At 39.3% G+C, this 25,032-nt stretch overlaps 1 protein-coding gene across 19 annotated transcripts in view; it reads right to left on the bottom strand.

Annotated features, from left to right (window-relative positions):
• Window positions 1–25,032, bottom strand: part of LOC102689632 (dedicator of cytokinesis protein 9) — a 157,089-nt gene that overhangs the window by 7,792 nt on the left and 124,265 nt on the right. For 3 of the 19 annotated variants that reach the window (XM_069179239.1, XM_015363464.2, XM_069179240.1), the window contains exons 31-51: window positions 24,700–24,741; window positions 20,345–20,523; window positions 19,829–19,945; window positions 19,596–19,707; window positions 18,864–18,997; window positions 15,910–16,024; window positions 15,149–15,215; window positions 14,112–14,159; window positions 12,425–12,561; window positions 11,215–11,330; window positions 10,345–10,482; window positions 10,041–10,223; window positions 9,579–9,692; window positions 9,203–9,418; window positions 8,737–8,794; window positions 7,413–7,454; window positions 6,631–6,737; window positions 3,169–3,291; window positions 2,919–3,032; window positions 1,814–1,849; window positions 56–202 (exon numbers count right to left, since the gene is read on the bottom strand). In XM_069179239.1, coding sequence (XP_069035340.1) covers window positions 56–202; window positions 1,814–1,849; window positions 2,919–3,032; window positions 3,169–3,291; window positions 6,631–6,737; window positions 7,413–7,454; window positions 8,737–8,794; window positions 9,203–9,418; window positions 9,579–9,692; window positions 10,041–10,223; window positions 10,345–10,482; window positions 11,215–11,330; window positions 12,425–12,561; window positions 14,112–14,159; window positions 15,149–15,215; window positions 15,910–16,024; window positions 18,864–18,997; window positions 19,596–19,707; window positions 19,829–19,945; window positions 20,345–20,523; window positions 24,700–24,741 — 2,345 coding nt within the window. Of the gene's footprint in view, window positions 1–55; window positions 203–1,813; window positions 1,850–2,918; window positions 3,033–3,168; window positions 3,292–6,630; window positions 6,738–7,412; window positions 7,455–8,736; window positions 8,795–9,202; window positions 9,419–9,578; window positions 9,693–10,040; window positions 10,224–10,344; window positions 10,483–11,214; window positions 11,331–11,705; window positions 11,750–12,424; window positions 12,562–14,111; window positions 14,160–15,148; window positions 15,216–15,909; window positions 16,025–18,863; window positions 18,998–19,595; window positions 19,708–19,828; window positions 19,946–20,344; window positions 20,524–24,699; window positions 24,742–25,032 lie in introns of all 19 variants that reach the window. The other 16 variants (XM_069179249.1, XM_069179248.1, XM_015363482.2 and 13 more) reach the window with 14 other exon arrangements.

Raw genomic sequence — 25,032 nt, 5'->3', positions numbered from 1 at the left:
AACTGACAGGACAGAAGCAAAAAATCTATGTAACATTTTTTTTAAAATATTTTACCCTTCCAGAGTCTTGAATCATTTTGACATTCTCTTGGCCAAACTTGTCTGAGTAGAGCTTGAGCAGCCTCTGGGAAATCTCTGAGAGGGGAGTGAATTTAGGTTCCTTATAAATGTACTCTTTGCCATCTTCATCTTCAAAGAATCCCTGGAGAACAAGAAAACCACACATTACAATGTGCTACCATAAAATGCAAAATGTACAATTTGTTTTCTACTGCACTGCAATGCTTTAATTACAATGGCTTGAAGGATGGTCACCAAATAAGACATTAGATTTGCCTTATTTAAAAAAAAATGGGAAACAAAAGTAGTTTAAAGGAATTGTTTACAGAAAAAAATACAAAGCTTTGTATTATTGTTTTGAAGTTTTAAAAACCACTGAAAATGACGTTCAATAGATTTCAGTGTCACATGAATGGGGATGGGTTATTGGCACCAGTGATCCTCATTAACATCTTCATAAATTTAAACCCATTTAGTTAATCAAGTTGTGAGTTTCTTATGGTTCTCTCTCTCACTCACAGTTTGCATTCCAATACAACATTCGATTTTTTGTGGTTTACATTATTTACAACAAATATTATCTAAACCTTAGTTTTTATCGTGACTTCTTCAAAGTAGGAAAAATAGCAGCAAAAAGGCTTCACAATGTTAGGCCTGTGATCCAGTCTGTTTGACAAGCTCAGCGCACGCTGTGCGACTTGCTTACAAAGGTGAATTCATGCAATCCAGAAAAGAAGGGATGGTAAGTAGAGTGAGCGATTGAGGGGAAATTCTGACTTGACCCTAAAATAAAAATAATGTACAAGCTGGCAAAAACTATTTCCTTAAGATACCCAACAAGGCTTACTTAAGACAACAAAAGTTAGACAATAACTAAGTCTTTGGATATTTTCCATTAACTGAATCTTATACCAAATGTTATTTCAACACCACAGGTGCCAAAAAAATCTCAATGATTTTCTGAGTCTTTGGGGGGGAAAAAACTGGATGTATTAGGGTTTGGGGTAGCTAGTGTAAATTTTATTATCCATTTCAACCATGATACAAATACATATTCCTTGTTTCCCTCCCATCTCTTATTGTTGGCTCAACAATCAACTTAATAAGTTGTTATTTAAAAACCCAGCTTTAAAAAAAAAATGTCTGTTGGTGCCTCCTCAGTGGCTCAATTGGTAGGATGATCCCTGTGATTCTGGGATTGAGCCCAAGTCATGTCACTAGTCAACTGTGGGATTCTCCAAGGACAGCACACAATTGTCTGATATTTGTTGAGTTTAGGGTGGATATAATCAGGGCTTGGGACTCTCTTAGGACCCAGCAAAATAGCGACCCATAACCACATGGGCTACAGCAGTTGGTGAGGGACGTGCCTCTCGTCGAATTGGAGCTAAAACTCTGATATGGGGCTACGCAGCCTGTAATGTCTTAATAAATAATTTCCTTATTAGCCCCTCTGTGAGGTCAATGGGATCACAGTCACAAGCCAAAACATGACAAATGCATAACTGACAATCCCAAATCTGATGGGTAAAACAAAACAATGGGCAGTTCTAAATGCAAAAAAAGATGTCTGTCCATTATGTTACTTTGGGAAAAAATCTAAAGATTAATATAGATGTTGAAATGGATGAGCTACAAGGAGGTAATGGAATACAGGTGTTGGACAACAACTGAACTAACAAAAATCACATCAAACCATAAGCTTCAATGCAGAACATTTACTGCATGAATGGCTTTTCTAGCATTCATTTACCTCCGCATCTGTCTCACTGTCAGTAAACTGGTACTGCTATAGGGTTGTAAAACAATAAAGAACAAATCAGTTATTTCTAGTATGCTGCTTGTCCAAAACTTCTGAGAAAATAAGTGGTTTCAAAAACTAACAACACAAAAAAATAATTGTAACAAGACTAACATGACGTCACAGCAACCACATATACTGCTAAGTTGAGAAAAATGTTTTAATGCCTGCGATTTTTTTTTAACAGAATGTGAAACAGCAGTAAATAATGACTAAAAACAAAAAAGTAAACAAATACAGCTTATGGGCAACAGATACAGACAAAGGTAAAAGGATAAAGGGTAATAAGCACAGCAGAGAAGCCAACTCAAATGGTGCATTTTTAGCTACATGCATTGCTAATGTAAAGAAGCAAGCTGCAATAGTTGAGTCAATGAAAATGGCCAGAATGTCTAGCAGTACATTATGGCTGAAAAAATAGATTTTTTAAATAAAAAGCAGCACGTCACACTTAAAAAGGCTGTGAACAAATGTTACCAAAGCTCACTGCAGAACTTACCGCTGCCTTAAAGAAAGAAAAAAAAAAGCATAAAGATTTTATTAAAATCTTTCTTACGGCAGGAGGAGGGGAGGATGGGGTTGATTATAAAAATAAGAATCACTGCTGAGGCTTTTGAGGGCTACATGCTTAAAAGAACTGTAATGCTCCAGAATGTGAAGCTTATTAACAATCACTGAACATACACACATTTTATTTTCCAATCAGCTCTTACATCTCCAATTACCGAACCAACCACAAAAGCATTTTCGTGGCAGCCTTTCACAAAAGTAGCTGATTATTAAAGTGATGCTGGTGAAATCAGAATAGTCCAGTGGTCAGCCAAGGAGCTATGCTGAAACTGGGAGACCCAGATGAAATACAAAACATTTAAGTCAGAGAGGGGGAACAACACTAAATTACTTATCAGAATAACTTTGGACAAGGAAATATCTGACACTCTTACTGAAAAAATGACAACGTGCATCTAACCTTTCAATTCATTCAACTCGCAGCAATGTCTAAGACTCCTTGGCCACATGTAGCAACCTCCGCATTTCTGAATGTGCAGAACCTCACCTGCCCAAAGAAAGCCACTCTGAAGAAGGTGCCGAGGAGCCTTTTGCCTGTGTGCATCACCTCTGTCACCTTACTGTACGCACGGTGTAGCGTGTCGTACAAGTGGGCAAGTTTCTATAGGAAAAAGAGCAAAGATGTGATAAGAAACAAACCCCACAGACAGCTGGGTAGTTTCAGAACTTCATCCATTAGCAGAATCTTCAGGACAGCTGTGTACAGTGGTGTTCCAGGGAATCTCGAACTACAGTACCTCGAAATCCCGGCGTTTCTCGTAGATGGGGATGATGAGCTTATAGATGTCGGCAATCACCTCGTAGCGCTCGGCCTTCCACAGCCCATCACCGCACTGCTCCAGCAGCTCCATCAGCACGTCCTGTTGAGAGATACAGCCCCCATCACTCTCCTTCGGCGTGCTCCCCAGCCGCTGCAGTATCTCTTTCAAACGGTGCATCGTAACTATGGACTCCCTTATCTTGCTGTGACACTGTTGCACTGCCTTATTTGTTGGTAAATTTTGGCTGTCATTGTGACGTTAGGAGTACGCCGCAAAACAAATTTCCCCAACAGGACAATGAAGCATTCAGAAATACTGAGAACCTGCCTGTCCATTACAATCGTGAGTGCTGCTGTGTCAGCCCTGATGGGACAATGCTCCAAGCCCATAACACAACAGATATTAAGACATGGATGGAGAGACACTAATAAGGCTGGAAAAAGGGGCTACAGAAAGGGGAAAACTGGACATTTCACACAAGGATTTGTGTGTTTATACATTTAAAATGTTTTAAATTAATGTTACTGCTATAAGTAAAAATGACAGGTACACACAGGTGCTGGAAAAACACATATTAAAAAGAAGAAATATTCTTTAAATGTGTATGTAAAACAGCCAGTGTTCTGCAACACACAAGTTTCAGGAAGCTTTGGTTAATTATCTTTCTTCATTAAGAAATAAGATAAAGAGAAACATGAGGAGCACAGCTTTAATTTGGAAATGCATTAGAATCCTGCTCTTTGGCACATTAAAATTCAGCATGAAAAAATAAATCCCTAATGGCAGCTTAAGGAGGCAGGTTGCTGAGGAACATCAATCATAAAAACCAAATGATCGCAGTAACATAATGCTTAACAACAGATCAGAGTGAATGCGGCACTTTAGAGGGCACAATATCAGCATTTAAGTGGTTTTATAGACAGCTGCAGTTGAGTAATTTGGCACCCATGAAGGGCCTGAGAGACGTACGTTTGAGTGTCCCCAGCCCCACTTCCGATATACAGACCACGTGAAGAGAAATTCCTTCTTTTGCCATTAAAAATGATGCCATAACCCCACCCAGATACAATGGCGTTCATCGAAAAAGGTCTCATCATTATCCTGTTTGTAGGAGCCAAGTGATGTACTGCAGGCAAAATGTATTGATAATGTTTTTTTTTTAATTAAGTGTTTTTGGAGTCTACTCTGTCCGTTTTAATTTTCTAATTTTCAAAAAATGAAAAATATGCCGCTGAAAAAAAGATTTCCAGGGGGAGAAAGTTGATATTTTCTTGTTCTCATTTTTATGAAAGCTTCACCACCTCTTATTCTTGAGAAATATCTGCACTATTGTAATCTAGAAGACAAAGGTCAATACCATGGCCACAGTGTCTTTGCCCTTTTTCAAACATTTATCTACATTAACTGTGGCTGTAATCCGAATACAGTTCAAAAATACAGCCAAAAAGACTGTCAACCTATTAACAAGTAGAGATTTTAAAAATGTGAAAGGAGTAGCTAACTGGAGACTGTTTCACTTGGGAACTTTAATATTTTTTAGTGCACAGTTATCTTCTTATTCCTAACATGTTCATTTGAACCAAGAAGTACCTCAGGGTAACCCAAGGTTAAAAAGATTTGTTATATACCACATGAGCCTCAGTTAATAACATTATATTTCCACACACTATGGTTGCATCATGCTTGGCTTCTTTCCTTTTAATCAGCAGTCAACTAGAGATCAAACTCTTACAAAACATACAGCCTTAAGATGTTTTCCATTTTTATTCCCCTGAAGTCAGTTATTATCTGTGCACAGAAACCTAAATTACTTTTCATCTTTCACAAGCAAACAGTTCCATTATGGAAAAAAATGTTTTAGAATCACATTAAATCTTATGCTGATTAGTATATATTTAAACTGTATACTAATAAACAAATTACATATGTAGGATACTAGTAACCATAATCATAATCAGCTGTCAGGTCATACCAGAGGGGACTGGATTCCCAGCGTTTAACTGTAGGTTTTCCTTCGAACAGCTACTATTTTTGAAGGAATTTATGTTTAGAATATTTGGTCTGAGGCAAAAAACTATTCTCCTTCTACAGTATATATGTACTGCTCGTTCTCAGGGAGGTCATTTGATAACAGACTCCACCTTGAGACGGCTTGTTTGAGGGTGCAGCATGATACAGTACTGATCTGCTGATAAAAAAAATCCTTAGGCAGCTACTTGGTTATCAGGAAGAAAACTGCGAACCTCTGCATTCTCCCCCAGAAGAATGCCATGACACAAAATGTGAACTATGAACAGCAATTGATACTCTTCATAGTCTGATAAGACAGTGCTGTATACATATTATTAGAATGAAACAAATGCAAAAAAACAAAAGCTGTCATTTAAACACAAACCTAAGGCCCACTGTTGAGACAGAGATTTTCTAATATTTTTTCCTCATTTATAAGTTGCAGGATGCCAATCCTGATGTTGTTTTCTCCTCATCTTGAAGAAACAATTCTAAAAATCTAGCAAGGTCTATTGTATGTAGGTTAAAGAAAAATGAAAAATTGATCACTTTTTAAATTGAAACAAATGTAGCATGTTGTACACTGCTGCAAAATCTTTAGGGAGATGCCCCATTTTCTTATTTTCATACATTTAACAAATATATACGGTACAATATATAGAAAATCAACAGTTGTTTTAGAAACTATTTGAATAAATGTTCTGCTTTGGGGAAAAACAACAAATAGTTCATAAGCCAAAATCAAAGGCTTCAAACAAAAACTGTTTGCATAGGAACTATCTTATTTCTATGGAAAAGAGGAACAAAATGATTTTCCTGTCTGTTAAATGTGGTTTTAGAAAACTAGCCAATGATGTGCTTGTTAGCAAGGTTAGCAGCCCTGCCACCTTGTAGCCAGATGTCACCAGATGTTACCAGATCTCAGAAGCTATGCAAGGCTGGCTGACTGGGCCTGGCCAGTACTGAGAAGGGAGAACTCCAAGGGAAACCGGGTTCCTGCAGTACCAGGTGCTGGTGGACCAGTAGGTGGCATTCTTCTGTTTGGATAAGAACTTCTAAACCAATACCTCACTCTGCTGATGAGAGAAATTGAGCTGTAAAAGGTGTTGGTTGGATTACATGTTGCTGACTTCCTGGTTCTTATATCACTTTCTCACTTCATTTAATCTGCTGTGCAGAGGGGTTTTTGGCTCATAATGGCTGTCACATGTTACGCAGGAAAGTGCTAAGATTCAGTGATGAACACAGTGAGTCAACTGTGATACATAAATCACTTTAAGTGCTTTGAATTGCTATATACAGTATATATTATGTGTAATTATGTGTAACATTTATAGAGCTCTGAAACATGGAATAGGATTGGCACATTTGCAACAGAAAATAATTATTGAAAGTCACTGTATTACAAAAAAGGCCTGGAGCTCTCACCTCGTTGAAATGAACATCCTGCATGCCCACATCCTCCATCATGGAGGCCTCTTCCTCTATATTAGGTGTGACCACTCGGAAGGCTGAGCAGCCCTGCTTGAACATTCCTGTGAGTGCGGGGAGAATGTCAAAACGTCAGAAAGGCCACAAATGAAAGGAGGACATTTGGAACATTGTGTTCGTTATGGTTATATTTTTAAAATCCCACTGAATATTGAGCTTAATAGAAACAAATGCATAAAAAAGAGTAGCCAGTCCAACCTAACCTGCATAACTGTGGGAGGAAACCACAAGACCTGTCAAAACATATGGTCCTATGAGAATACAGGGAGTATAGGCAAACTACACATAAACAGGTTGCCCAAAACCTAGAATCAAATTTCAGAGCCTGGAGCTCTGAGGCAGAAGCTAATAACCCTGATGCCCAAAGCAGTAAAGCAATATCTTTTGTTAAAGTGGCACTATGCTGATTCAGGCAGTGCTAATCCTCCTATCTCTTTATTGATTTATTTGAAGGCTGTAGGTATTCTAAAGATATGATTGAGTTTTGTGATGTAATGTCAATCTGAACTTTTTTTCTCAGAACAGTGAAAAGAGCAAAGACGTCCAAAGCTACCCATGCACCAGTGTTGATTTGAGCCAATGACAGATGAGATTTAAAGCCTTTAACAGGATGACAGCTAGAAGACTTTGTATAATACTGTCTAATCCGCAACCTGTAACACGGATGCACAAGACACCAGGAAAGCAAGCATGTGAAAGTCAGAGTGGCAAAAAGTCACCTTGGATGACCAAAACCTCGATTCTGAGACGGCTGCCAAGCTCTGGGGAAACAGAAATGATCGGAAATCCACTCATCTGTGGCTTTCAATCTCAACTGTGCCAGCTCAACATAAAAGTTCAATAAAGCCCAATGAAAATCCTTTGTACAGTATCCGTACAGAAATAACAGCACATCAAACTATAGAACCAACAGAAAAAAACTGCACCAGCCCATCCATGTAAATCTGGTAATGATTCATTTGATACATACAGCCTGAATCAGTGTTTTATAATGTTTTTAAAAAAGCATGGCATGCCATAAATCTTACTTATGTACCGGTAAAAATGATCAATTTCTTTTGCCATTTTTGCCAAAATCCCCAAACAGTTTACACGTAACAGTGGAGAAAAGAGCAAATTTTCTCCTTGGTAGTTTATTATTCATTAAAGCTACCTAATCAGAAACTCCCTTTGGATGATAATTTTATAAGTGGAAAATAGAAAAAATGAATGTCACTCTTGGAAATTAAGAGTATGTGACAAACCTGTCAGTATTGAAGCAATGTTCTTTGTTAATATATTTTAAAATCATTCAAGTTAATTGGATATCCTTTTTTTTCAATGGATATATTTTCATTTGTTCAGTGATATTCTGTGTGAAAAACACTCATTATTAGTGGACAGGGACTAAGGTTAAAAACAAAAGTACCAGGATTAAACGTCTGGCATTTCTTTTTTCAGGACTAAAAATATAATTTTAATAATGGTTGACACCTGAAGAAGGCTCCACGGCCGAAGCGTTGTGTTTTCTTTCTTGTTTTTTCAGCATGGAATAAACCTATTACTTGTTCCTTTGCAGCCTACGCATGCTGACGCAGCTACCCACCTGAACTAATTTTAATAATCCACATCAAAGTCTGTCCATTTTCTAAGTGCTTCTTCTAATTCAGGGTCACCTATCCCTGCAAGCAATGTGGAGTCGGGGCCTATCCCAGCAAGCAATGGTTGCAAGGTAGGGTACACCCTGGATGGTGACGTCAGTCCATCGCAGGGCAGACACACTGACACTTGGGGCAGTTTTCCCAGCAGCCTATTAACTGACAAATGTGCCTTTGGACGTGGGAAGAATCCCACCGAAACATGGCAAGAACATACAAACTCTATGCAGATACAGGAGATGAACCCTGGGCCCCAGCACTGAGAAGCAAGCAATGCTAACAGCTGCAACACTGAGATGTCCCAGACAGAAGAACTAAAATAAAGGATCTTGAAAGAATGGAGCACTCAAATCTAGGGTGTTCTGCGATATCTAGAGTACTGGAGGTGGTGGAAGAGAGTACACACCTTTTCTCCTGAGGTATTCAGCAACCAGTGCTGCCACATGGATATAACACATAGCTGCCTACAAACACAAATAGAAAGAAAATATTCAAAAATGAGAACCTCTCAGTAAATACTGTACAGTCAAGCAGAAGTAACACCTTCTACCACAATAAGTTACACAACAGGAAAAAAATGTTTGCTCTGTTTTTATGTAACAAGCACTTTTTCCACTTGTTTATTTTCCAAACACCTTTTCCAAAATGTTTCTACAACAAAGCTGCTAAGCCCCGCAGATCTAACCCCCCTTTTATAAAATTAAATCATTACCAAGATCTAAACCATTGAAGAACAAGGGGAACAAAGCTACTGAAAGATGGATTTCTTTGCTTTCATTTAATTTTTACAGCAGAAAGCCTGGGGGGCTGACTATGCAGTCACTGCAGCTGTGGCACATGTTTGCATGCTGGAGACTGCGCAGCTCACAGACCTCTGAAAGATCTCCATTCTTGACGTGGATCCTGGCCATACTGTCCAGCCAGGTTTTCCTAAGCTCTGGAGTGCTGGCGTAGGATTTGGCCAGACTGTACTGGAGGTCCACCAGCATCTCAGGGTCCTTCTCGTGCTCCTTCATCTGAGCCGTGGCCATCAGCACCGTGCGGATTCGCTTCGTCAGGTCCTTCACGTCCCAGGGGAATGCTGTGTTCTGCGTTGTTTCGGGAGAAATAAAAATATTGTACAGTCACTTTGCACAGGGGGAGGAAAAGCTGTTGGTATTGCTAGGGAATTGGCAAAAGAAACTCGATCCTACGCCAGATAGAAGCGTTTTGCTTTTTGTAATCACTGTGGCCCCAGCAGTCACTGACCTTAACAGTTTTGTCGCTGTTGGCACAGTTGTTGATAATGGAGAGGGACTGCTGAAAACGGGTGCCCCCTATTCCAATCACATCGGCAATCAGCTGGCTCACGGCAATCACCACCTGGAAAAGGGGAACAGGCCAAACTATTATGGTCGGCCAGCACGGATCAGACTGGACAAAAAAAAACCCCACAGGGTTAGAAAGCACTGCATCTTCAGTGTGCTCTCCTGACTTGACCACAAACTTATTTTACTTCTAGAATTTGACTGACTGCTTGATCTCTGGAGAAGAGGACATACTACAGTGCACTTCATTTCTTCTGCTAAGTTAATTACTCTTAGATCACATCAAAGTACCAATACATAATTTTGCACTATACGATTATATACCAGCAAAAATATTCAGGACCTGCCCTCTTATATACCTACACATGTACAGATAATTGTATTGACACTGGAATTAACTAACCTGGAGGTGTGTCCGGACAAAAGATTTCCGTCCTGTGTAATCGAAGTTGCTCTTCATGAGAAAATAGAGGAGATGGGCTGCGTCACTGCGGATGGAGCTGAGCTTGGAGTTACAGCATTTCAGGATCTCATAGCAGAAGGAAGCGCACATGTCCGCCCGGCCATCGAAAAATGTGCATGGAAACTGTAGGTACAGAGAAAGATGACCTCATTGCTCCCAGCACATCACTTGTATTGGTAAAAAATGTTTCAACTCCTCTTATTTCATACCTGTCACTTGGACTGAACAGTCACTCAGCACTCACCTTGTAAATGAAAGTTCGCAGTGAAGTAAAGACTTGTTTCAGAGCGGCTTCAGACTGATTGATTTGAAGGAAGCAAAGAAGGACCTCAAACACCTTCTTCATCAGCGGATTATGGCCATGGTCTGCACACAACTGAGTCTGTGAGGGCGGGCAAAAGCACTCAAATGCAATTGTATTCTTCACTTCAGAGAAAAATTAGAAAAGACAAGACAGTACTACATTGCTAAACTACATAAATCATAGTAATGTGAGCAAAAAAGTTGTATTCACATCTGACAAATGAACTAGAAAACACAAGCAGAAACCACACAAAACTATATGATAGTGAAACTACAACACTTTAGGAAGTGAGGCATTTATTTATCCAAAGGGTCGTAGGAGTCTGAAACAAGCTAGCCAGCCATGTGTTTGTCGATACTTTGACATCCTTCAAGATACAGCTGGATAATATCCTTGGATCAATAAACAGCTAACCATCAAATGTAACCTTTCTTATGCTCTTAACTTATTTATCCTTAAAAAAAAATTAAGGTCTGCTTATGAGCATTATGTAAAGAGCTTCATTGAAAGAATGGCTTTAGCACAAATTCATAGTGTGCTCTGACTGAAAGCCATTGGCAGCCTTTTGTGTGTTACTGCTTTTTGCTTGTTTTAGGGTTATTGTGTTTGCATCACAACAGGGATTAGGATTATGACTAGGATCAGGGTTACAGTTTTTAAAACAGAGTTGACAAACAGGGATTTTCTATGACATTGCCAATGGAATTCATACAAACCACAACTGTGCTATTGCTGTGTTAGTCAGCTAAGACCTATTGGGAATTTCCATTATGAAACGTGTTACACAAAGAAAGGTAGCCCTTGGTCTACCTTGAACCCCATGATGAAAATGCTCAGTGTATCCAGCACAGTAAGGCACACTTCTGTCGCAATATTTGCTTCCAGCAGAGACTGGTTCAACACGTCAGCATCTGAATGGGTGTAGCCTATAAGGAAGACATGACAGCACTGTAGCATCATCTCTCCTTCTACTGAAAATGGCAAATCTGTCATTTCTGTAAAGCGCAGCTGTACATGTAAAGTAGAAAATCTGGTTTTATTTTACAGTTGGAATAAATGCAGCAGCAACTACAGTATCATGATTACAGGGTTAACATTCAAATAAGAGTCTCAAATAGTGAAAAATTAAGCTATTAAAATGCAGTAAAAACATGTAAGGGGCAGAAGGAAATGGCGACAGGGCAGGAAACAGGGAAAAGGAACATTCCCAACTGAAATGGCATGCTCTTATGACAACAGCACCATCTGCTGAAGGCTGGTGAAAATTGTGCAAGCTGGCTGCCAACCTGATTAATTCTTACCATGATCTACAGAAATTCCAAGTACACTTGATATCTTTCTTACACTGAAAACACAGAAAAAGTCACTTCATTAAGAGAAAAAAATAATTTTCTTAGACTTACCAATAAATGGAACACTTTTCCCCCTTTATAATAGAAATTAACACATAGCATATTAAACTGGTCTCAATGGCAACAGCTGTCTCAGTGGCTGATTCACTGTGGACTTTGGTTATTTGAAAAGATGTTAAGGTGAGTACAATTTCCCTCCCATGTTTGTGTTTGGTTGTTTATGTATGGAGCCTTTAACACTCTAGCGAAAAAACTTAAAATGACCTGATGCCTTTTACAATCACTGCTCTTTCCATACAGCCACCTTTACAAATGCCAGACAGAACTCTGTTTGTTCACTGGTAGTTACCAAATGTGAAATCACCTGTGGCAGGCAAAACAACCAACACAAAATCAGACAAAATACAGCCCAATTCACCTGACAATGTACCTTACATGGAACACAGCAATAGTAATCTTTTCAGATAACCAAGATCTGCAAAGGACGCATGTGACTCATTGCAGGTGAGGCAATGACCATGATTGACCTGCTCTGCGGGGCTTCTGGGAAGGGTATACTGGAGATTGTCCCTGGCGATGATGAGGATATTATGAGGAGATGATGATGAGGCAAACAATGGAAGAGGAAGAGGCAGAGAGGACTTATGTCTGGAGGTTGCTGGACTTACTGTGGTTAAAAGTGTACGAATTATCCAGGCTGCTGAGCTGCTGTAATCTGGCATGCATCATTCCTGCTCTGTTACGGGACACAGGCAAAGTCTGAGATTTCCGTTCATGTGCTACAGGTCCCACCCCCTCCTGGTTCCTAATGAGGAAATGGGATATACAGCAATGTTAGACATGGCCACCAAGCAGCCAAGCAGAGAGTTAGTAAGCAGGCTGTCTTTATGTGAAAGATCTACATTTCCACAGTCTATTTTGTTACATCTTGACTGTTACAGTATCAATTATATTTCTCAAAAGGTTTACAAATGCATATGCAGGTATAGGTTCTTTTCCCCCCCTAAATGACACACACAGTAGTTTTGGATAGATCTGCCCCCGTCGTGTGGCCATTCCTTATGGTTTTTGCAGGAGTCCATATAACACACAGCAAACAACACATCCAAGTCATGCACAGCCACACAGAAAGGAAAGACAATGCAGCTTCGAAATGGAGCGTGCACACAAAAGTTTATATTCTTTTAGGCAACGCAGCATAGAAATGTCCAAATTTTGCAACATGCAAGTAGCCACAACTAAACGCCTGTGATGGAAAAAATGAGGAAATCCACAAGCAAAAGACTGAAACATGAAATGCAGTGTGAAATATGACCAGGCCATCCAAGACGGAGGAAAAATGGAGAAACATGCGTCTGTGCAAAACAACACTAACACCTTGGTCTTACCCAAGCAGGAGGGGACAGGAGCCATTACATAGTTAAACTTGTCAGCATTCAAGTACGAAAAACAGAAAAAGTGAAGGCGTGTTAGAAAGGGCTGTGAACTGGATCCCACAGTGTACCCTCTCCAGAATGACTCAGAGGAAGCGCATGAGGTGCGTCAAAGGTGATTATGTGAACAGTATTATTAACGCAATCAAGGCAAGACGCAAACAAACCCAGAAGAAATAGGAACAGACAAAACCGTTAAAAACTGTAGGGAGTTATTTGAGAATGTGGACAAAAGGGAATGAGTTATTCCACCCCACTTTATTGTGAGGAACCTCAAACTTTTTTATATTTTTGGAAATCTTACTTTTATAAGCTGCGCAAATATCAATGGGCTTTTGGGACTCCCAATTTTACACGTTAAAACACACGTTAGAGCGTATGGTACAGTATGTACACTGATTTTGTGGCTTCCTGAAGCATCACAGCCCAGGTTTTTTTGAAGATCTGTAATTTGTAACTTCAAACTCTCATATGTCTAACACAACTCAAATCTCTTGATTAGAAGAGATACATCATAAAATGGCTTTGAAACTCGCGATTTGCTGCATGGTTTAAAAGTTGTTTGTATTCTTCTATGACTAAGTCGTCAATTAACAGTTCAGCAAAGAACACAAATAATAAGAAACCAAACCTACAATGCTACATTTATGACCCTTAACATGTGCAAGGTTCTATATGCAGCTGAATCACCTTCAGACTGTACATTCACAAACTGAGTAATGGTAAAGTCAACTGATTGTGACAAGTGAAATAAAACAAAACTTTAGCAAAACAGATAAATATGGAATAATCACAACAGTTAGAGCTGCTTTAATTGTCCTTAGTTATGTGCAAAAGAACAGTGAATGAGAAAAATATATATTTTTTGATTTCACAAAAAAAACAGTTCTGCAGAGGAAGCTAAGGAAACTACAAACCTTACCTTGCAATGTATCGCTTTCCCATGTATCTGAACTGATGAAGACACACTCTGGACAAAGAGAAACGGAAGACCAGAAAGATAATGACTTATTTTGAAAAAGATTAGCAGGAGCCAAAACCCAATCTGAAACCTTGGCTACTTAATAACAGAAAAAAGGATTTCCAAGGGCAATACAGTGCCATTGTAGCTCAATTCTAAATATAAGTACAGTACAATACAAACCATATATTACATACCGTATTATATTACGCATATCAGCACATTTTACATCATGGTTACATTATCTGAAATCTGGGTCTTACAATTGACTTTTGGGCTGAAAACAAAACTCTTAACTTTTCCCTCAACTGCATGCGAAACAAATTATTGTTCTTTCACTTAATCTTAATGTGAGAAGATTTTCCTATCCATGTTATATTACTTTCTCCCAAGGCTAATACTTAATGTGATTTTTCCATCTTTGTCATGGTATCCCAATTTAAGCCCTGGTAGTGAAAGGCATCTCATATTTAATAGCTTCAAGAAGTAACTAATCTCACCTTCATTTTTCAGCTGCTTCAGTTCTTATTGTATTCTGTACTCTGTGAGATACACTGTTGCTGCTCTTCACACGTAAGAGTCACATTTTTCTCTCCCACAACACTTCCACACCCTCAAAATAAAGATCCAGCTTTCTGCACTGTCTGCATTAGACGCACAAGATCTCAGGTAGTGTTGCAGGGTCTTGTGCTTCAGGGGCACTGTCTCCATTAAGCCTGCCCATTGTAATGTCACAGGGCTCTGTATTGCTTTAAACCCAGGTGAAAGACCAGTCTTTGTGCAATAGAAGTGTTAAACACTATGATTGTTCGTTTTTTCTGAATTGACCAGGTACTAGATGATGCTATCAGGATGCAGTACGAGAGGTCGACACATTGCTTTATCAAGTTTCCTGAACCCAAGCAGTCAGCTCTGTAGGAGTGAAGGTAGGCAGCATGTGCTGATATGTCAAAACGGAATATAAAAATTAGCAGTGTATTTGTCAGACAATAACTTACTCTACGAGTGTGAAAAAATCCATCAGCTCCGTTGAAGAAGCCTTATTCCAATAAGTGAACAGGGCATCTAGAAAAGAGTGAATGTGTGTGAATTCAAACTACACAGCTTTGCAGCACTGCAGTGTTAAAACATTTTGTTCAAGCAAAACAGAAGTACTACAGACTCAGTCAGAACATAATATACAAAATATACATAGTATGTAATATACAAAATTTTAAAAGGAACACATTAATATCCTGGGAACTGCATGAGGATATTGTTATTTAAATGTCAGATTTAAAGAAAAATATCTATAGTTCTGAGCTGCTAAAAATAATATTTTAATCTGTTTTTGAATGATTACTCAAAAGCATGACTATGATCCAGACAGACCAGTGGTGCAGTAGTTAGCATTTATCCCTTCCAGCACTGGGGCACTGGGTTCAATTCCTGGGGTGTGGAGTTTGCATGTTCTCCCCAGGTTTGTGTGAATTTTCTCCCACAGTCCTAAGATACGCTAGTAGTTGAACTGACTTCTGGCAGAATTGACCCTGGTCTGAGTGTGTGCACATCCTCGTCTGTGGACGGGTGTCCCATGCAGGGTGTCCCCTGCCTTGCAGCCGTTGCTTGCCAGGATAGGCTCCAGCAAAAAAGGGTTAAAGTGGTTAGGAAATGGATGGATGATTAAAATCTTAAATCTGCTGACAAGCTACAGAGTCCAAGGTGCTGAAAAGGCAGAAATTGATGCACTCTTTTGTACAGTGTAGCAGTCTCTTCCTACCCTCAGACATGCTTTTGAGCACATGGAGAAAGCACATGAGCAGACTCTTGATCTCGGCCTGGTCCAGCTTGTCACAGCGTATGACGCAGCTCCCCAGTGAGGATGCTGGCTGATTCTGAAAGGGAGAAAGAGGGATGCTTAGCAGCACAGGGAAGGAGTGAGTGTGTTAGTCACTGGCATGCCTCACAGCAAAGATACTCCTACAATTGGGCTTGGGCTGACTGTGATCTCTGTTATCAGAAGTGATTTAATTATTATTAATAAATGCATGTCTGCTTTTTTCAGAACTTTCAAGCATACTGATTAAAGTATCATCAGCATAACCTAAGCTGCTTACATGTAATTATGGGCCTGGCTCATCTTAACTTAATTTACTCCCTTTGATTTCAAGCTTTTCAAATCCTTTTATTAGACGAGAAACAGAACAGCCCTGATTTAATGTCCTATTTCTCATTTTAAAAGACAGAAACTAGGCTATTCATTAATAATAGAATGCTACCATTTTTAATGTATTAACCCAACCTAGGCAAAATACATAAGGGAGGCTCTACAGTGAGAAACAGTAGAATATTAAATTATGTGGAAAATAGGAATCATCAATAACAACCATTAATGTGCTTCTTTCTGAAGCTCCAGGGACACTTAAAGACCACTACAATGCAGGGCTAATGGGATCTCTCAGCTTTTTACTTCTATGCTAGTTCAGCTTTCACCAGCTACACCCTATTCCTCACACAATTCAAATCGCTACAGACAGCAAAGGTAGCAAAAACACAAAAACGCCACACACAGAATAATACAATTCTAGAACAGGCTTTGCCAAAGTACGACAGCAGGTTCCTTTGGGAAAGGCCTAAACCTATTACATTGAAAACCTGTTTTGTCACTCTCTTAATGATTTGTAGTTATGGTCATTACTGGCGTCTGTCGTCTTTGATGAGCATTAGTGCAAAGATTTTTATTTCACCGTGCAGATGTTTCAGTCTGTAATTTATTGCCACGCACGCTGACATATTCAAGCTTCATAGCCAGATCGTTTGCACAAGAATCTGTGATACAGTACTCTAATAAAGGTTTTTATTGTGATAGTCAAATGAAACGTTTAAACCAAAATATTTTATTATGATGAGCCATTTTCCATTGACTGTGACATCTTTGTCATTATTATTGGAGCAATACTGGCAACTGAATTTTGCAATTTCTTAATTAATCTTGAGTGAATTAGCAAATTCCAGCTCCTTCAATTCCAATTTACATTTCTCATCAATTCATAATTTCAGATAACTAATTTCCCCCTCACTGCAGTACAGCCATCCTGAAATTGCACTGGTGGGAATTAATGGGAATGGGAACCATAAAAAAGTCCTCTTCCTTCAGTTTCACACTTCCTTATTATTAACGCAATAGAATTCAGAAGGTTTGCAAAATTAGGTGTTTTTTTGCAACAGGTCTGGGATTCTTCGGAATTCACAGTAGCAGTAAAGAACAATGTAGATGTAGACTGTGATGTTCTTCCAGAACAACATGAGTTCAAAATGGCAGATGTGATGAAGGTAGACACTCATCCTCCCCAGTAATTTGCGATGTACGGTACGTCAATGTAAGTGCCAAGAGCCTGGCTCAGTTAATGGAATCTGCTGCACACCTGTGGCAAAGGAAAGCCCCAGCAAACTGAAACACACGTCACTCCCAAAGGGACACTCCAGGGGGTGCAGAGGGGAGACAGAGAGGGCTTGTACTTGGAGAGGAAGGGCGGCACGCAAGATATTCTCTTGCAGGGTGGGGACTGTGAGCAAGGAAAAGTCCATGGTGGCACGATTTCTCCGGGTCAAGTGGGAGCTATCCTCAGTCTCTGCGCTGGGGCGCAGCACGTTGGCAGAGTGCCTCCGGATTAGTTTCTCTCTCTGCCAGCAGGAAGGCATGGGTGGGTCAATGGTACAAGTCGTAGTTAATAGACGGCATTCTGGTGCCTCCAAAAACTGCACATTCACACTGCACCCTTACTGTACTTGAAGCCTGAGTTATGGCACTTGGAACCACCTGCAGTTGCTCTCTACTGTGGCACTCTCGCTATTTACCGTGGTTTGTGTGCACTTTCAAGTAAGGTGAAGCTATATTTCTCACTTTCAGCAAATGTTGAAGTTATTTTTCATTTTAACCAAAAAAAGTTTATCATCGCATTTTGCCAAATAAGCATACACAACATTCTAAGAGGAGAAGGCTGAGAAGAACGGTGTCCAAATGTAGCTGAGAGGAGAATGGTGTCCAGATTAATGGGCATCATGGACAACGTCTCCCATCCCCTCTATGACATGCTTGTCAGAATGAGGAGCACATTCAGCAATAGGCTGATCCAACCACGGTGCGACTGGGAGCGCTACAGATGGTCAATTCTTGCCTTCTGCCATAAGTTGTACAACTCATCCACTGTGTGTCTGGGCAGGGGCAACATTGACTTGTTTCTGGACTAAACATGAATTCTCTGTTTACAGCTGGTTTTTCTGTTTACAACTGATGTGTATATTATATTATGGTTTGTTTCGTATATTCTGTACTGTGTGCAATTCCATATAGTCCATTTGTTACTGCACTTCTCACTGACTGTACTTACTGTATTGTATTGTTGTATTATTGTATCATTTCGTTACACTGTGCCATGTTGACTGTGCCTGGCTGCTGTTGCACTGCAATTTCCCTCACAGGATTAATAAAGTATCTAAATTCAACAGCACAAAGCTTTCTCAATAATTCTTAGATGCAAAAGAAAGATCATGACCTAAGCAATCTCTTTCAAATACACAGATTTCTTTAACCTTAACACATTCCCCTTGATTGGTTAAGTGGTGATGTGCTTTGTAATAGGACTCTCCTTACATGAAGGTAAATGAAGCTCTAACATAAAGTACTCATACTCCTATGAACAGATTCACTGCCCAGTGGCCGTGAAGCTCTACCTTATCCAGAGAATTGGTCTTGTCACTGCCCTTCTCCTGAAGGCTGCTTCCAGAATCGGTGCTGATAAGGGAGCCACGGGAGTCCGCATGACGCACGGAGTTGATGTTCGGAGTGGAGGAGGCATGTGGAGACGCTACAGAAGCAAAGGGTGCTGGCTGTTAGTCCGAATCTACCTCAATCTGCACGTGCTGTAAACTGTAACCCTGGCAGCACCTGACATGCCTACAGGACATGTACAGCACCCTGTGAATGGTTTCTTTTGGCGGCCATGTTTGTGTCAGCAGCTCAAACACACAGCAGAGAGCAGAAATGTTGGAGAAATTAAGAATTACCTAGCCAATTAAAATTCCAGAGGTGGAGAGAGGGGGTATTTAAACAGGCCATTTTGAGAAAGGCAGAATAACAAATAAACTTTCTATAAGTGACTGTCAATTACTGCAAATATAGTGAAAACCATCAGGTCTTTTTGGTAGTTACTGTAATACCTTATTGATCCAAGGACCTCATCCAGCTTCTTGACAGAAGCTAAAGTATTGACTTTAACAACACGGCTGGTTATTGTGTTTCATACTCCCACAACTCCCATATATTTTTTTAATACTTTTAATACTTCCACATAGTTCAGTATAATGTTTTGAAAATATTATTGTTTTATTATACTGAAATATTGTTTTGAACTTCCCATAAAAGTACTCTGAGTAAACATATCCCCAAGTAAGAGCTTTCCTGACCTGTTCCGGAGATTACACCAAAAACATCCTTATGCAAACTGTTGTCCAGACTGCTCCCTGGCTTCTGAGGTGTCATCATGGCACTCCCCAGGAGAGAGTCATCTCTCACATTCTAAAATCACACAAGCACAAATACATCATCAACAACAGGAACACAAATGAAAATCTCAAACTGGAAAATTCCTGCTCTGTAGTATAAAGCAACAGCCAGCAGGTGGCGCAAGCAGCCGTACATTGTTGGAATGGTTAATGGCGAAAGGGGAGACGTCTTTCACGTTGACTCTGTGTACATTCTCCTGCAGCAAGCTGAAGAGGGGGAAATACAGCGTGGCTAGTCTCGCCTGCTGGCTCTGAAACGACAAAAAGCAAGTAACAGATGCAGCTTAGTAAAGTTTTACTTGGTACAGTCACGATGGAAAATTAGAGTTTCTTCATAGTTGTAGTCGGCCGGCCTCTGGCAGTGGTCAAGTGTCTACATTATTCCTGCAGGAAATCTGCACACAAACACTACCCTGGAACAGATGTGTTTTTTAAAGTTAGCCTTTAACCAGGAAGACAATTAACAACAATAATAGGTAACAGCAAAACCCATTCCTTAATGAACATTTTTCCTTAAAAAGGCAGGAAGAATAATTCCAGCATGGGCACCAAAACTGAACAGTGTCGAAGGCGTTTGAGAGCCCCGTCTTCCAAAGAGGAGGCACTTTGAAGGAGCAACTGTCGCTCACGCAATGCTTGTACTCCCTCACCTTCGAGGAGTATCGGTCATCGAACGTGTGCTTGATCATGAGGCCCTTGAGCACACTGATGGCAATCTGCCGGATTTCTCTGAACTCCTGGAGAGCACTCCCCACTTCTCTCAGCAGAAGGCCGACCAAGAAATGGTTTCTGCAGAAGTCATCCGTTAAAGAATAATCCAGCTGCAGGTCTGAAGAGTGGGAAAGCCAGGAAAAAAAGGGGAAATCAGAAAGAAAAGTGGAAGTGGCTGCTTTTTACCACAAGTACATGTTTTTTCCTTCAATATCAGCAAGATTGACACAGTCCAGAGAGAAGTATTGAGGGTTACCTACCACAGAAATTAAAATCACAATCTCTCAGGCTGTCTAAACTGTACATGAACTCTGTGTTTTAGGAATACGGCAATGTTTACTACAATAATGTCGAACAAAACATACTTTTTTACTTTCTTTAGAATGAAGGGTTTAGAGAGTTTGTTACCCTTTTTCTTTAATAGAAACAAACTAAAACTAAATTTTAAATTAAAAAACATTAAAAATTAAACATTTCTTCATACATCAACTACCACTGTGAGATTTTACAGCCTGAAAATCATGCCTCATACTTTTCCCTGCTTACATTACCACAATCTAAATAGAAGGTAACAGACTTAATTAATTCTCACTTAGGAAATACAGATGTGTATAGGTTACTAGGTAACACTCTGCAGTTCCATAACAACTATACAATTACCTAGTAAAATTCTGATGATAGTATTAATTTGGTTTACATTGTTTCATGTACTTAAAGCTAGAATGAACACAGTGAGTTTTCACTGTGCATGTACTCCACATTGTGTAATCTACATTGTGGTGTCTTGAAAGGGTAAACATCATTGTCATGAAGCCTGTTCATAAACAGCCTGGAAACTACATTTGTTGGAAAATGCATGCAGTATCTACAAATATCAAAACAAATACTGTAAGTTTTAGCAGTGAAGTAAAGCTTCAGTGAATATTACAGGAACACACTGTACATGAACAATAACTGCATGAAAATAAAGTAACCTATTAGCGGATTCCTACCAAATAATTACCAAGATATTCCCAGTCTAGACCAGTCTAGCTACTTTGAAGTTTTAAGGAAAAAGCATGTGGACATTGTACTTCAAAAGAACGCCTGTTTCTTCATGTTTATTGTTATTGACAATATTACCAAAGTCAAAGTGAAAGTGTACCTATGCAGTTTATAATAGTCCTCATAACAATAAATCTGTGAAAATTGTTGTGATTTCCCTAACTAAATTCTTGTTACAATAAAGCCTTTATTTAATCAGATATGTTGACTGAGAATAAACTCTCATTCAGCAAGGTGTCTAAAGGATCAGCAGAGTCCCACCCAATATTTGAACTCAAAACCCTCCAGTCTGCTGAGTCCAGAGCTTTAAACACGATTCTACCTGCACTCAAAAGATATATTATGACAGCCTTATGGGCACTGTAAAATGAGGCCAGTTGTGTGGAGTAATTGAATTTCAAAGGGATACAAACCAATATAATTCATCTGAAATCATTAATTAAAATCACAAAAGCAGTCCTGTTCTGCATATTTCCTCTCAGCTTGAAATTCAAATTTAACACTTATACTAGTTTGCTGTATAACTCAAACCCAGATCTTTGGGAAAATTCTTTTATACAGTTCATGCACACAAACATTTCCTAAGTGAAATAAAAAAAGCACAATGGAAAGATGAAAACGGGTCTAAACTACAACTGGTGATTGCTCAGTGAGGCCATACACAGTATCTTAGCCTTTAATTAAAAAAGGTTAGCTGCTCCACTGAGCAGCAGAGATCCCTGACAGAACTATACAACGCTGATTTGCAGTAGCAAACACAGTAAATTTAGCTCTTTTTCGTATTTTTGATAGTTCAGGAAGTATGTTTAGAGTATCAAGATTTGACAATGCAAAACCATATACAGTAATTACAATTGGAGAAATATTTGCTTTCATTTTGTTGAAAATTCCAAGACTACTGATTTTGTGCAAAATTAAGCAAGCTAGCTTATGGCCAGCCCTCAAAGACATAAGTGAAAGAGTGCGTGTACAGCAACAACATCTGAGAGCTATCAATCACTTTCTGGCAACACTAAGGCTCACTGAACAGTCGGTACAGCAGGACATTCAGGCACGGTTTTCTGTCCAAACAAAGAAATCAGTCCAGTGCAAGTTCTCGTCTTGGCTGAACGAAAGTTCGATGTGATAACAAAACACAATTGGTAAATAAAATAAACACATCTTCTCTGACACAGAGGATATTTAATAATCAAATGTCATTCGAGTAATAGAGTGAGTCAGACTATGGCAGTAAACCGAAAGCGTTTAGACAGACACCGGGCACTAATCCAAATTCACAAATAAAGAGCCAAAAGGGATTTGCTGTCTCCTCAGTTCTTCAGTTTTTATACAGTCTTTCACACAGGGTTAATGTCAAGGTCTAGTGTTCCATTCTGGGAACTGTACCTTGGTCATTATAGCTCATGTACAGTATGTAGGATAAACACCTTGTGCCCTAACTGCACCTAGATGTGAGAAATAAATGACTAAACAGAAAGTCTATTGTTAAACATGCAATTACAGTGCAGTCTCTAACACATCTCTCCCCCTCTACCAATTAAATTCTGGGAAATAAAAAAACTTAAAGCTTTGTAACTAAAAGTTGGTACAATCTGGAACCTTTAAACTTCTTTTCATTTGTGGTGCGAGCACAGCCCCTAATTGTTTTATCTTGATTTGAGACTTGATTAATGCCATATCATAATGTTTCACTATTATCATTATTAACACAATGATCAATGTTTAGTCTAGCACAGATTTAATCCTAAACTGGTGAGCCATATCACAATGAGATTGGATTGAATGTACTGAGGGCATTATCCATCCAACTATGTGATATAAGAAAGCTACTTTTGTGGTAAACCTAAGCCTATTGCAGAACTACAGAGTACTAAGCAGGACTATACTGGAGGGGGGCAGTTGATTGTAGGGAACACACATGCACATATAGGAGAACTTGGGAGATGTCAATTAACCTCCACAGCAAGTCAATGGAAGAAAGGAGGACCCAGAGGAAAAGGGTCTCTATTTTGTGCCGAAAATTTAAAGAGGATTAAAAACAAATAAAATCTATCATAAGAAAACAGGAAACCATAAGCCAAGCTTCAAACAAGCAAATATGATTCACAAACTGAATGGTATTCATTTAAACTGCAGGAAATTAATAATGCATGAAGTGTTAGTAGAAAAGAGTAAAATCATGACAAATCACACTTCAAATACTGGCTGCTGAAATGTCAGTCAACTTGTAAGTTGGCATTTACAGTACTTCTGCAAATTAAAAACATATGTGCTGTAATTGGCTTAAAATACATTTTAATTCTTTCAGACAATTACTACAACAACAATATGAAAGTAAAAGTTTCTACAGCTTGTGTGACAATAGCTGTAGCTTTCTGAATTCTTAATAAGATACTTAAAATTAAAAGTTGAATCTTGTATATTAATAAGTTCAAGTAGGTAGCTGCGTTAGCATGCGTAGGGTGCAAAGAAACAGGTAAAGTTTTATTCCATGCTGAAAGGAAAAGAAATCAAGATTTTAAAGATCACTTGTTGGAACACTGTTCAGTATCTCCAAATTAATGCCAAAAGTAAGGACAGTTCTGTTTCCACAGGTCAGGCCTGAGGTGATAATTGCACTTTAATGAAGTTGGTTTTAGGCCAAGTGAAAAGAGCTCTCTCAATCTGATGGTTTGTGCAGCGAACAAGGGGCTAAGAAGATACCAGGCTGAGCTGTTAATGTCAGCACTAGAAATGAAAGATTGCCTAGCCTTTATGCCCAGACACTGTAAGAGACCAGGGATGCTGGTATCCAGAACTGATTTGTCTACATTGAAAGGCCAGTGTAAAAACTGCTGCAGCCAGGCCTGCTGGGATACACACAAAGAGAGGGGGATATTCCCTATTCCTACAGAACTCCCGAGTTCCTCCAACCTCCAAAACACTTTGGTGGTACATCTTGAATACAAAAGCCAGTTACAGCACACACTTATGTTTAACTAATTACGATAGAAATTAATACAGACAGTGGTTAAAATGAGGGGAAACCCAGCCCATCATTTTCAGTCATAAGAAAATTATGGCTTGTCTGAATCTTTAAAGAGGGGTCACAAACTGAGCCAAACACAGGCTCCATCCACCCCACATTTCCATGGCATTGATTGCTTTACCTTGTTAGAAGGCACATTTTCTTGGCCTGTCATTTCTCATTACCATTATTCAGCACTTTATTCTTTCACCAAACAATGCAAGCATCACGCCTCACACCTACCTACTGGAGTATCATGTGACTCCACGTTTGGAGAAAGAAAAGCTAATTTACAAAAGAAAAAAAGGGAACAAAAGTGGAAACAAACACAAAATAAGCTATGGTTATAAGGCTGCTGGAACAAAAGAATTATTAATTTCAGTTTTTTAAGCTTTATCTGAGGCATGTATAAGTTACTGTAGCTGTTACACAACTACAATGCAATATGAGATGTCTACAGTTTCTAAAAGCCAAGGCTGCATCAGCCAGCTGCCATCTACTTCTACCAGCAAGAGGACAGAGGAATAAAATGAAAACAAAGCAGCTTAATTTCGACTATGGCAGCTGTAGAAACAC

This window comes from Lepisosteus oculatus, chromosome 15 (assembly GCF_040954835.1).
Source record: "Lepisosteus oculatus isolate fLepOcu1 chromosome 15, fLepOcu1.hap2, whole genome shotgun sequence".
NCBI classification, from domain to species: domain Eukaryota; kingdom Metazoa; phylum Chordata; class Actinopteri; order Semionotiformes; family Lepisosteidae; genus Lepisosteus; species Lepisosteus oculatus.
Note: the sequence above shows the minus strand (reverse complement) of the source record. Positions and strands in the feature narration are given on the sequence as shown.